The sequence below is a fragment of the Oncorhynchus clarkii genome, chromosome 27, assembly GCF_045791955.1.
Source record: "Oncorhynchus clarkii lewisi isolate Uvic-CL-2024 chromosome 27, UVic_Ocla_1.0, whole genome shotgun sequence".
Classification (NCBI taxonomy): domain Eukaryota; kingdom Metazoa; phylum Chordata; class Actinopteri; order Salmoniformes; family Salmonidae; genus Oncorhynchus; species Oncorhynchus clarkii.
In genome coordinates this window covers 20,463,775-20,477,943 of record NC_092173.1, presented here as the reverse complement: position 1 = coordinate 20,477,943, position 14,169 = coordinate 20,463,775, and the positions used below count along the sequence as shown (strand labels likewise).

Genomic DNA, 14,169 nt, shown 5'->3' with positions numbered 1-14,169 from the left:
GTCAAAAGTAATGCACTATAGGGAATAGGGTCCCATTTGAGATGCAGACACAGTCTGTTGTCGGTCTGTCTTCTGTCTCAGTTATATGTAAGACACTTGCCGTATAGCATGGTAATCTCTCTCATTACATTTAACATTGACTGACTGTTCCTCTGAAAGGAACAGACAGTCTGAGTGTCTGCCTGGGAAACATTTAATTGAGTGGCTGCCTGAATGTCTGCCTGGAGAACTTTCCATTAAGCACAGCCATATTTAAGGGCAGGTCTGTGTGTGTATAATGTATGTGTGTGTGTGTCTGTCAGAAGATGTGTGCATGCATTTGTTATGCATGTATGTGGATTTGTGTATGTGTATTTTTGTATGTGGTTACCGAACAGTGAATTACTGGATGCCACAGATGTAGAGGGTGGACCAGACCCTGTTCTCAGCAGGATATGTCCTCTCCATGTTGAACCAGCGGATCCATCAGTAGTCAGGAATTTCATTTTTACATTATGACAGGGCCAGTAGAACACAAAGGCTGGATGATTTCTATTATGGGCAGCAGGGGGGAGGGGATGAGGGGGGAAGAGTTTGAGAGAGCAGCATGGATGGTAGGATCTGGAGATACACAATGAGAGCATGTTCCTGTATCAGAATGCTAAACAGGGAGCAGTGCATCTCCACTTCTACTGGTCATCTGTTAGAGGACCCCCGTTTGTATTCCTTTATATAACCAGCTATCTATGGAGAGGCAATTTGTGTGTTGGATGCTTGTTTTCATGATGCTTCTGTGTTTATGTGTGTGTGTGTGTGTGTGTGTGTGTGTGTGTGTGTGTGTGTGTGTGTGTGTGTGTGTGTGTGTGTGTGTGTGTGTGTGTGTGTGTGTGTGTGTGTGTGTGTGTGTGTGTGTGTGTGTGTGTGTGTGTGTGTATAAGTGTGTATTTACTATATGTAATTATATTCCTGTGTGTTTGCATATCAAAACATGTTATTGGGAGCCATCATCTATCAGCTCGTTCCTTAAAGGATGTCTACTTCCAATCCAATCCATTCCAGTGAGGTTAACTCTTTGTGTTGCTGCCGCTGTGACCTTTAGCGGGCGTTTAAACAAAGCAGCGGATGCTTCTCCACGCTATCCGGCTGTCAGTCTAATTTCCACCGTCTGTAAGGGACTGGCAGCCGCAGCGGAATACCAATTCCAGGCCGCTTTCCCAGGCAGGCGTGTGGGGGAATCAGGTGGAGCTAATACAGGCCTGCGGTTATGGTGGCCAAGAAAAACCAACAGTTTGGACTGGTCTTTTTAAAAGCATGGGGAAAGGTGCCATGGATGGTCACATACATCTTCATAGTGTCACACAGGGCTAAGTCAATGTTGGAAAATAAACAATCAGCATACTAGAGTGTGTGTGTCTATGGGAGAGTGAAATTAGTGGTTTGTTGTATGGCAATTGGTGTAAAAATGTGACTGGGGCCTCCCGGGTGGCGCAGTGGTTAAGGGCGCTGTACTGCAGCGCCAGCTGTGCCATCAGAGTCCTGGGTTCGCGCCCAGGCTCTGTCGTAACCGGCCGCGACCGGGAGGTCCGTGGGGCGACGCACAATTGGTCTAGCGTCGCCCGGGTTAGGGAGGGCTTGGTCGGTAGGGGTGTCCTTGTCTTATCGCGCACCAGCGACTCCTGTGGCGGGCTGGGCGCAGTGTACGCTAGCCAAGGTGGCCAGGTGCACGGTGTTTCCTCCGGCGCATTGGTGCGGCTGGCTTCCGGGTTGGACGTGTGCTGTGTTAAAGAAGCAGCAGCTTGGTTGGTTGTGTATCGGAGGACGCATGACTTTCAACCTTCGTCTCTCCCGAGCCCGTACGGGAGTTGTAGCGATGAGACAAGATAGTAGCTACTACAACAATTGGATACTACGAAATTGGGGAGAAAAAGAGGTAAAATTCACAACAAAAAAAAAATAATAATAATAATAATGTGACTGGGTGTGACAGATATTTTCTTTCATCTGTTGTATCCTTTCACGTGCGCGTACGCAAGCACACGTGCATGCACACACACACACCAGAGTTTCCGTTACATTGTAAAAAAAAAATGAAAAGCTCATAAATAAAACTTCTGCTGGCCAATTGCCCGAAGAAAAAAAAAATCCCATTGTAAAATAATGCATTTGATCCTATTCATTGTAGGAAATACCAGTCGATGGAAATATATTTGACCAGTCATCCTTATCTATAGTTTCATTTGCATAATTTAGTATAATTAAATTGGCGCTTGGTTGTTTTTGTTAGTCGTTATGTTTATCACACGAGCCCAGCACACAGATACAGAGCCTACAGTATCCGCAGAAATCTGTCAGCTAGCGCGGGAGCTGCTGCTACAGCTTCTCAAACAGCTCATGTTGCTGCTGGAGTGAAACATATGCTTTTATAAGCCCAATCATTGCTTAACAATTCTAAATACAATCGTGTGTTAAAAACTGTTTTGATGGCCACGATTAAAAAGAGCTACTAAAAATAGCTTTTTTCCCAATTGGTAAATGAAGCGCACTTACCATTCTCCATTCAAGTGCATATAAGAAACAGTAGGGAGGCTTCAGTGCGTCACACAACACTTTGGAGGCAGTAAGCATTTTGAAAACATATACTTAATTGTTTGAAACCTAAATGTTTTACTTTATATTATGAGGCATGTCTTACCTTTCTTCAAAGTTAAATAAGACCATAGAATTGTGAAGACAATTATTTTATAAAGACTTCAATATGCCATTGAAACCAGTAGCATAATTCTCTCATGTTTTCAAATAAACGTTGCTTCTTTGTCCAGTAGCCAAATGCACAATGCTGGTCATATTAGCAACCCATGCTAGTTGTTGCATCTTTAGATCTCCCCTTTTCAAAATTTCATTGCATTCTTGAGTTGCATGTTCTGTTATGAATAACCATCATCTAAATGTGATTTCTGTCATTCTGAGCATCGTTACACACCCAATGCATATGGGTCTGGTAAATTTGTCAAATTTTCTTTAAATTAAAATGCTGCAAGTCAAAATTTTGGCACCACATTCTACTAACGCACACACAAACAAAGGGGCGGCAGGTAGCCTAGCGGTTAAAGCATTGGACTTGTAACCGAAAGGTTGAAAGATCGAATCCCCGAGCTGACAAGGTAAAAATCTGTCGTTCTGCCCCTGAACAAGGCAGTTAACCCCCTGTTTCTAGGCTGTCATTGAAAATAAGAATTTGTTCTTAACTGACCTGCCTAGTAAAATAAAAGTTAAAAACACACACTCAATCAATTATCTGCTATCTTTAATGAGCCCTGTTACTTCTACTCTCAGTGGAGCCCTCATCCTCTGTCACTTCAGTGTTGTGGGGACTTTGTCTTTCACAGCACACTGCACACAGACAGGGGACACTGACTGTGACGCACTCTCTGTCGAGAGAAAGAAACACCACCAGGATTTTAACGATGTGTGCTGGAGGAGAAACAGAGGTTGAGAGTGTGACAGAGAGAGAGAGTGATGGATGAGGGGGAGATGAGAGAAAGACAGAATATTCTGAATGTTGGTGACTGTCATATAATGCAAAATATAACATAAAATATTTGAAAGAAAATAAGACTGCGGGTGAAACAGAGAGGGATAAAGAGGGTCAGATGCTTGAGTTTTATGTTCTGAGAGAGAGAGAGAGAGAGAGAGAGAGAGAGCGAAAGAGATAGAGGGAGGTAGAGAGAGAGAGAAAGAGAGAGAGAGAAATTGGGAGAAATATGACAATATCTGAGGGGATGGTAATGACAGGGAGGAAGGATAGGGGTGAGAGGAGAGGGCAGGGGGGTAGGAGAAGGGGGAGAGAAGAGGGCAGGGGGTAGGAGAGGGGTGAGAGAAGAGGACAGGGGGTAGGAGAGTGGTGAGAGAAGAGGGCAGGGGGGTAGGAGAGGGGTGAAAGAAGAGGGCAGGGGGTAGGAGAGGGGTGAGAGAAGAGGGCAGGGGGGTAAGAGAGGGGTGAAAGAAGAGGGCAGGGGGTAGGAAAGGGGTGAGAGAAGAGGGCAGGGGGGTATGAGAGGGGTGAGGACAGAGGCGTAGGGAGCTACCAGGAGAACCAGGAGATTGATTAGGGACCACAACACCACTATCAGTATGGAGGATCTGAGCTATAGATAGGGATTAAGGAGAATGAAAGCACCAAGGTTGTGGTCGACAGCGGACAGAAGGAGGAGATTTTCAGGATTATACTGTGGCCTTCACTACACCACAGCTTCAAAGGTATACTGTTCTCTCTGTGTGTGTGTGTGTGTGTGTGTGTGTGTATGTGTGTGTGTGTGTGTACGTGTGTGTGTGTGTGTGTGTGTGTGTGTGTGTGTGTGTGTGTGTGTGTGTGTGTGTGTGTGTGTGTGTGTGTGTGTGTGTGTGTGTTTGTGTGTGTGTGTGTGTGTGCGTGTAGAATATTGCTGCCGTGCAATGCAAGGACTGAACTCTCCCTGTGCGATATGAAAGACATAACCATACAAACTCAGAAGTTGACAGCTCCAAAGCATTAGCTGTTTATCTATTACAGTACCAGATGATCCTCATTCACATCCAGCTCTAAGCTCAGTCAACAGAAACACAACCAAACAGAAAGCATATTTTCTCTGTATTACTGCCCTTCGTCACAATAAAGCCTCCACAATGTGGATGGGTATTGATGGTAGAGCCTTACCCATAGGAGTAGGATTTGATCGCTTCTCCATGTCATCATCGCTTTAACTAATTACCACATTATAGCACCAAGGGAAATGAGTGGGGTGTTTCAGTGTGTGTGTGTGTGTGTGCATGTGCGTGTGTGTGCCTGCATGGGTGTGTTTTCATTTAACTCATAATTTGACAGCCTCTGAGCCTGATCAATAGATTTAATGGTGTAATTAAAACTCAGTAAAGCTGTGAGAGTGTGTCTGTGTCCCAAATGGCACCCTATTCCCTATATAGAGCACTGCTTGTGCACTGCTTGTGCTCTATATAGGGAATAGGATACCATTTGGGAGGCAGACTGTGAGAGTGTGAAAGTCCCCTTGCACAACACCAGTCTCTCAAACTACTGATGCACCATGAGACTCCTCCCCTCTAATCAAACATCATGTTTTCTAACTGAGAGGGACTTCTGAATATGATGACACATATTGTGAGTAAGCAGTTTCCTAATATGGGGAGTTGCTAACAGATAATTTGCTGTTGTTGATGTTGCTGTGACATTATCGTAATTTTTTGCGGTTACTTCACGAAGTAGGTTTATTTGAACATTTTAGGTCTGTGGCACTCCCTTATGAACCATAAGTAAGCAGTGTCCGAGCCAGAATGTTCCATAGGGCAGGAGCCTTTCTCCTGTTTCGGTAGCGTGAAGCAGCTTGATGTACAGGTTTGCCCCCTTGACAGAACCAGAACGGCTGTAGGTTCCAGTATACTGTACAGCCTTCGTACTACTCCCTCCCAGTGATTTACCTTGAGAGAGGCAGGGGCAGAGGCAAGATGTTTAAGTCTCAATGTCCCAAAAGGAGGCTAAAAACATAATTTAAATAAATCAGGGCTTTATTAGGGTGTTAAAGCCAGACACATCTAGCCCAGTAATACCACACCACACAAACACAGGTCTGTATGTGTGCAGTCTAAGGGTAACGTACCACACCAGAGGATGAATTATAATGACTTTGAAACGCAATGCTTCGGCTATGATTCTGTAAGGCTAACAGACAGTGAGAGCCTCAGTTCCACCACTGTGTGTGTGTGTGAGAGTGTGTATGTGCACGAATTTGTGTGTGTGTTTCAGAATCTAAGAAATCCTAGCATTACCCCTGCCTTCTCACTACAAACCAAATCAAATGTATTTGTCACATGCACAGAATACAGCAGGTGTACTTTCCTGTGAAATGCTTACTAACGAGCCTTTTCACAACAATGCAGAGTTGAAAAGTAAGAACATTTTGATAAATACAAAAAGGAAATAGTAAGACAATAAAATAACAATAACAAGGCTATATACAAGGAGTATCAGTACCGAGTCAATGTGCAGGGGCACGAGGTAGTTGAGGTCATTGAGGTCAAATGTACATGTAGGTAGGGATAAAAGTGACAAGGCAATCACAATAGATAATAAACAGAGTAGCAGCAGCGTATGGTAAGAGTGGAAAGGAGTGTGAAAGTGTGTCTACGTGTGAGTGTGTGTGGGGTCCATATGCATGTGTGTGTTTTGTGTGTGTGAGCATATGTAGTGTGTGTTGATGTGTCAGTGTAGTATGTGTGAATGTGTGGGTAGAGTTCAGTGTAGTATGTGTGAATGTGTGGGTAGAGTCCAGTATAGTATGTGTGAATGTGTGGGTAGAGTCCAGTATAGTATGTGTGAATGTGTGGGTGGAGTCTAGTATAGTATGTGTGAATGTGTGGGTAGAGTCCTGTATAGTATGTGTGAATGTGTGGGTAGAGTCCAGTGTAGTTTGTGTGAATGTGTGGGTAGAGTTCAGTGTAGTTTGTGTGAATGTGTGGGTGGAGTCTAGTATAGTATGTGTGAATGTGTGGGTAGAGTCCAGTATAGTATGTGTGAATGTGTGGGTAGAGTCCAGTATAGTATGTGTGAATGTGTGGGTAGAGTCTAGTATAGTATGTGTGAATGTGTGGGTAAAGTCCAGTATAGAATGTGTGAATGTGTGGGTGGAGTCTAGTATAGTATGTGAGAATGTGTGGGTAGAGTTCTGTGTAGTTTGTGTGAATGTGTGGGTAGAGCTCAGTGTAGTTTGTGTGAATGTGTGTGTAGAGTCCAGTGTAGTTTGTGTGAATGTGTGGGTAGAGTCCAGTATAGTATGTGTGAATGTGTGGGTAAAGTCCAGTATAGTATGTGTGAATGTGTGGCTGGAGTCTAGTATAGTATGTGTGAATGTGTGGGTAGAGTCCAGTATAGTATGTGTGAATGTGTGGGTGGAGTCTAGTATAGTATGTGTGAATGTGTGGGTAGAGTTCTGTGTAGTTTGTGTGAATGTGTGGGTAGAGTTCAGTGTAGTTTGTGTGAATGTGTGGGTAGAGTTCAGTGTAGTTTGTGTGAATGTGTGGGTAGAGTTCAGTGTAGTTTGTGTGAATGTGTGGGTAGAGTTCAGTGTAGTTTGTGTGAATGTGTGGGTAGAGATCAGTGTAGTTTGTGTGAATGTGTGGGTAGAGTCCAGTGTAGTTTGTGTGAATGTGTGGGTAGAGATCAGTGTAGTTTGTGTGAATGTGTGGGTAGAGCTCAGTGTAGTTTGTGTGAATGTGTGGGTAGAGTCCAGTGTAGTTTGTGTGAATGTGTGGGTAGAGATCAGTGTAGTTTGTGTGAATGTGTGTAGAGATCAGTGTAGTTTGTGTGAATGTGTGGGTAGAGCTCAGTGTAGTTTGTGTGAATGTGTGGGTAGAGATCAGTGTAGTATGTGTGAATGTGTGTAGAGATCAGTGTAGTTTGTGTGAATGTGTGGGTAGAGCTCAGTGTAGTTTGTGTGAATGTGTGGGTAGAGCTCAGTGTAGTTTGTGTGAATGTGTGGGTAGAGCTCAGTGTAGTTTGTGTGAATGTGTGGGTAGAGTTCAGTGTAGTTTGTGTGAATGTGTGGGTAGAGCTCAGTGTAGTTTGTGTGAATGTGTGGGTAGAGTCCAGTATAGTATGTGTGAATGTGTGGGTAGAGATCAGTGTAGTATGTGTGAATGTGTGGGTAGAGTTCAGTGTAGTTTGTGTGAATGTGTGGGTAGAGTCCAGTATAGTATGTGTGAATGTGTGGGTAGAGCTCAGTGTAGTTTGTGTGAATGTGTGGGTAGAGCTCAGTGTAGTTTGTGTGAATGTGTGGGTAGAGCTCAGTGTAGTTTGTGTGAATGTGTGGGTAGAGCTCAGTGTAGTTTGTGTGAATGTGTGGGTAGAGCTCAGTGTAGTTTGTGTGAATGTGTGGGTAGAGTCCAGTATAGAATGTGTGAATGTGTGGGTAGAGATCAGTGTAGTTTGTGTGAATGTGTGGGTAGAGCTCAGTGTAGTTTGTGTGAATGTGTGGGTAGAGTCCAGTATAGAATGTGTGAATGTGTGGGTAGAGATCAGTGTAGTTTGTGTGAATGTGTGGGTAGAGTCCAGTGTAGTTTGTGTGAATGTGTGGGTAGAGATCAGTGTAGTTTGTGTGAATGTGTGGGTAGAGTCCAGTATAGTATGTGTGAATGTGTGGGTAGAGTTCAGTGTAGTTTGTGTGAATGTGTGGGTAGAGCTCAGTGTAGTGTGTGTGAATGTGTGGGTAGAGCTCAGTGTAGTTTGTGTGAATGTGTGGGTAGAGTCCAGTGTAGTTTGTGTGAATGTGTGGGTAGAGTCCAGTGTAGTTTGTGTGAATGTGTGGGTAGAGTCCAGTGTAGTTTGTGTGAATGTGTGGGTAGAGTCCAGTGAGTGTGCGTAGAGGAAAAAAACAAAATGCAAATAGTCTGGGTGGCTAATTGATTAACTGTTCAGCAGTCTTATGACTTGGGGGTAGAGGCTGTTCAGGAGCCGTTTGGTCCAAGTCTTGGCGCTCCAATACTGCTTGCCGTGCGGTAGCAGAAATAACAGTCTAAGTCAAGATGCTCTAAATGGTGTAGTGTAGAACCAACCTACTTAGAATTATCCAAATATTTCACACTGGATTTGAAACGCAAAACCCAAAAGCTGATGAATACAGTACGGCGATACAATTATAACAGAAAATACGCTGGTATCTCCTCCATAGTTGAATTGATTTTCTATTAACACTTTCCCTCTGACTCACCTATTAGTGTGCAGCGTCCGTCTCCCAGGGGGTAGCGCTGGTAGCGTGGCATGGGGAAGGGGGGCAGCTTGTGGAAGAGGGGCTCCAGCAGGGGCTCCAGTCTGGAGGCAGAGGGGTCCGAGGGGTAGAACAGGTTGAAGATCTGGGTGCAGGCAGGACGGAGTTGGTTTACTGAGGGACACAGGACAGCAGACAGCAGAGATTGGGGGGCTCTTAGTCTGTGAACTAATAAATTATAAGGCTTGTGTGTACAAAATGTGTAATGTGATGTGCAGTGATGTAAAGTACTTAAGTAAAAATACTTTAAAGTACTACTTAAGACATTTTTGGGGTATCTGTACTTTACTATTAATATTTTTGCTAACTTTAACTTTTTACTCCATTCATTTTCCCTGACACCCAAAAGTACTCGTTACATTTTGACAGGAAAATTGTCCAATTCACACACTTATCAAGAAAACATCCCTGGTCTGGCGGACTCTCTAAACACAAATGCTTTGTTTGTAAATGATGTCTGAGTGTTGGAGAATGCCCCTGACTATCCGCCAATAAAAAAGAAAAAAAGAAAATAATTCCCCGTTTGGTTTGCTTAATATAAAGAATTTGAAATGGTTTATACTTTTACTTTTGATACATTTTAGCAATTCTATTTACTTTTGATACTTCAGTATATTTAAAACCAACAACTTTTAGACTTTCACTCAAGTAGTATTTTAGTAGGTGACTTTTACTTGAGTAATTTTCTATTAAGGTATCTTTACTTTTACTCAAGTATGACAATAGAGTACTTTTTCCTCCACTGGTGATGTGTGGGAAAGGCAGCCCTTTAAATATGTTTATAGTCTAAAAAGGCTCTAAAAAGCTGCATCTGACATTGTGGTGTATTCAAGCAAAAGAAGTATGATGATCGATCTGGTCCATCAGCGAGGTAGCTAAAAATTGTGGGGAAGGTGTTGCATCAGGGTCTGCCTAGACACAGAGGTGTGTGAGAAGTGTGTGTGTTTCTCTAACAACACCTACCCTGGACAGCAGGCAGTACTGTACGTCTCATGGCCAGCACCAGGCCCAGTGGACAGCCCAGCAGGAAACATTCAGAGACCTCAAAGTCAAACCTCCCTGGGTTCAAAATCAGACTACTGCTGCTGCCGGGACGCAGGTCCACCCCCTCCTGCATCAGACTGGGAGAAGAGGAAGGAGGGAGGGATGGAAGGAGAGAGGGAGATGAAAGAGAAGAGAGAAGTAGAGAGAATGTGTTTTATTTCTATAAACCAAATCTACAAATGTTGCAATCCCTGTAGAAAAACAAGAAAATGGATGGGTATACCAAACACCAAATCTACTACCTCGTTCTGAGAGAGACTGACTCAAATTCAAATACTGCATCTCCTCTACTCATTATAATGGCCTTTACTACTAAATTCACCGTGTGTGTCCTGAGTGGGCATGTACATAACAGGTTGGATGAGCATGTGTGTGGTAAGCACATGTTATCTGGGAGACAAGACTGGGGCCTTAGTAGGCAGAGCAGAGAGATGGATGGGGCTTGTGGATGTTTGAACAGCCAAACTGGCCTTAAACCTACTGCATGGCTATAAACCTACAGACCCTGCAGCTGTAGAAGACCTCTTGACCCCTCCAGTTTAACCATAACTAACACTTCCATCACAAAGGCCAGCATGGAGAGAAGGATTATGGTCTGTGGCCAGCCTAAAAGGGTAAATCAATCTGCCTTGAATTGCCAGATGCTCTATTTGTCTTTCATCTTCCCACTACCTGCCTCTCTCACTTGCTCTAACTTACAAACTACTTTCCTGCCCTCCATCAATTCACCTCTTACTGCTGGGGTCTGAACTAGTGGTGCGCGGGTCAGCTGTTTGTTCACCCGCAGCAAATTGCTAATAACCCATCTGCAACTGCCTGACTATATGATAAAGTAAAAACATAATTGCAAAAGGGTTTTCTAATGAACAATTAGCCTTTTAAATGATAAACATGGATTAGCTAACACAGTGTGCCATTGGAACACAGGAGTGATGGTTGCTGATAATGGGCCCCTGTACTACGTAGATATCCCATTAAAAATCAGCAGTTTCCAGCTACAATACTCATTTACAATATTAACAATGTCTACACTGTATTTCTGATCAATTTTCTGTTATTTTAATGTACAAAAAAAATTGTTTTTCTTTGAAAAACAAGGATATTTCTAAGTGACCCCAAACTTTTGAATGTAGTGCATATATAAATTGACAGTTATGACAGAATCATGGAGGTTTTCTCCAAGGTGTGAAGATATTTCAACAAGTCCAGGCAATAACAGGCTACACTGATAACTCGAGCTTGACTCCCAAGTTTCTAAACCGTACCAAACCATTTTTGGTATAGTGTCGCCATAATATTTGAATTGAGGAAGTGTGAACATGATTATGATATTTTAGGGATCCGCAGTAGAAGACGCCCTAAATGCCCCCTGCCTTCAGATCAGATGTGAGCTTAACAGCTAACTTGCACTTGTTATGCATTTTTAGGCTATGGATGAGAAAGTGAACTAGTTCCAAACGCGTAGCTCAGTTGAATGCAGCTTTGCGATCTATTGACATCAAGGGTTGCATTAAATAGGCACACTATTTTGTATGATGCATTTGGCGATGTTCAATTAATTTGCACAAAACGTATAAACAAAAGCATTCACTGTGAAAGTTGATACACGTAGGCCCTCCATATATAGGCTATGCGCAGCACTTTGTTCAATTTATCAAAGCAGTTATTGTTTTCTTGCTCAAACCTCGAGCAACACCTGTAAAACTCAATACCTTTTCTCTCAAAACACAGGAATGTCGATTCGCACGGGACTAGTATTATCAGAAGTTTGCCAAAAAACTGTAGGCTATTCTGGTTAGATGTCCAGATTTCAGTTTTAATTGAACCCATATTAACAATAGGCTACAGTTCCCTTGACATGCCATAGGCCTATTTGAAGTCCCGTTTTTTGACTGGGGAATTTGTATAGCGACTCACAATCATCACACATAACAGCCGGTGTTGTGCCCAAAATCACCCCCCCCCCTGACAGAATTCTCCCCTCCTTCGCGTTCTTCATTGCTGCGACTTGCTTGCTAGTTGAGATTTCTGCTCTTCACTCCATTGACAGTTTAGCCTGCCTGTCTGCAGTTTTCGGTTTGGCTATTTGTTTCAATATGGTGACCTGGGCGGCTGTCCATGTCGCCAGTACCTAAATCCGCTACTGATTTGTATTAGTCTATAAATAAATCTCTTTGTCAAAATTCTTCATCTCTCCAATGTCTTATTTGACTAGTATTTTTGAAAGTGTACGGATAATAATTCAGTCATAGCTGTTCTGAAATCTTTATTGCTTGCCAACATTTGACTCCCTCCTCTGTGTTTAATATAACACACATACATGAATCATTAATTTTGGTTGACTATCCTGACGTGAAGTTTGTTCTATAAAAATAATTTGACTCTGTGTGCCACAGAGAGTATTTGAATCTAGAAACAAAATTAAGGAAAATAGAAGGGGGGGGGGGGGGGGGGGGGTATTCTGGCAGGATGCTATCATCCTCTTTAATCACTTCACTAAATCTTTTCCAAACATTACTTTTCTGTCCCTCCCTTCTTTTTTATTTTCAACTCTCCTTTCTCTGCTTTTGTCTTATTGAATTAAACTTTCACAATGTCCTTTTTTCCACCATGGATTGATGTTAACATTTTCTGCCCCTTCTCAAAAGCATTATTTGGCGATTGTCTGTGTCGGCTATAGGCTTAAGCACTAATACCAGATAGCCTAAAATAATTAAAGAAAAACGTCAATGTAGACTATATACATTTCACAATAATGATACATTTACGGATTTTTTTAAAGGTATTGTTTCTCTTTATTCAAACCGCCCACCAACCACCCACCCTTCAGCCATGCAATATTTAATTACCCTAAATCCACACTGCAGATATAACTGCAGGGACTGTGGGTAGAGTAAAATCCCCTGGTTGAGGTGAAAAGGGAAGCTTTTGACAGGCAGGTGATCCAGAGATAGGCAGGCTTCCCAGAGGCCCCTGATGAGTGGGCTGATGCCTGGGTATCACAGCTCTAAAAAGCCTAAACTGAACCAGAGCAGAGCCCTCCCTGTGAGGGGGTGGGGATATCCTGTGGGATGGGCTGGGGGAACTTTCATAGAGAATAGGGTGCCATTTACGATTCAGCCTAGGTTGCCAGGGATCTGGCTAATGTAGCCTTCTAAATAAAATGGTATTTCTATGACTATAACTACGTGAGCCTCACATGTGACTTGGAGTGGGAACACTGGTTGCTTGGTGCTGTTTAATTGGTAGCATGGTAGTGAGCTGGGAGCTCCCCATCCAGCCAGCTATAGCTGCAGTAGTCAGTCTCCTACAGTATGCACACTGGCTATTTATAGACTACAGCAGGCCGACAGGGAGGCCGGCAAGGTAGACAGGCAGGCATATACTGTAGATAGACCGACAGAAAGGCAGACAAGCAGACAGGCAAGAAAGGCAGGCAAAAATGCAGACAAGCAGGCAGGTAGACAGTCAGGCAGAAAGGACCATATTGCAGCAAATATTGATGACAGAGTGACACACATAGAAATAAAACATCCCATGACAACCTGGCTGAGGGCCAGATAGCTACAGTACATCTGGGTTATCCCATCACACCACAAAGAGCATAGCTAGATGGATAGATGTGCACTCATACACACATCATTCAAAATGTCACTAGAAATGTCTGGAATAAACATCGGGTATAGAACTGCGTGATAAGAAAACATGTATTCAGATATGATTCTAATGACAGTGGTATACGGCAAGAATGTGATGGTAGGAGTATACTATTATGGGATTTTCCCTAAATCTGAGTATCTACATACAGTATTTAACCTTTATCTTAATTGAATCGGAATGTCAACAGAGTCCTTGCCAAGAGAGAGAAAAGGCAGAATAATCCCCACTGTGTATCACAGTGAGCAAAGGAAAAGTACACTGTTACCACTGCCTCATAATCCAACCACGGTGCATGAATTGTGCTTTTGGAGGTATTGTCCCCCACTTTTGGAGGACAATATAAATTGAAATTAGAGTTAGGGTTGAGCCAGGTGTGGACATGAAGCTAGGGTTAGGGTTATGGCTAGATTCCATCAGGGTGCTGTTCTCTGTCTACAGTACCTGCTGAAGAAGCTGTGTTGTCCTGTAGATGTGTCTCCATCGTACGAGTCGCTCTGTTTCCTGCTGAGGGGCTGTCTGGCCTGGCTGTGTCCATCGCTGGGCATTGCCGAGATATCAATGTTGCTCTTACTCAGCCTCTTACTGGAGCTGAGGCCCAGGCTGGGGCTGTGACAGGGGCTGTCCTCAGGGTTATCCTGCGTGGGAGGAAGAGAGCGAGGGACACAAGCCTTCACGC

General features: G+C 43.4%; 1 protein-coding gene across 2 annotated transcripts in view; it reads right to left on the bottom strand.

Annotated features, from left to right (window-relative positions):
* Positions 1-14,169, bottom strand: part of LOC139386179 (membrane-associated phosphatidylinositol transfer protein 3-like) — a 118,280-nt gene that overhangs the window by 41,177 nt on the left and 62,934 nt on the right. For both annotated transcript variants that reach the window (XM_071131650.1, XM_071131651.1), the window contains exons 8-10: positions 13,935-14,128; positions 9,753-9,910; positions 8,733-8,903 (exon numbers count right to left, since the gene is read on the bottom strand). In XM_071131650.1, the coding sequence (XP_070987751.1) occupies positions 8,733-8,903; positions 9,753-9,910; positions 13,935-14,128 (523 nt within the window). The remainder of the gene's footprint in view (positions 1-8,732; positions 8,904-9,752; positions 9,911-13,934; positions 14,129-14,169) is intronic.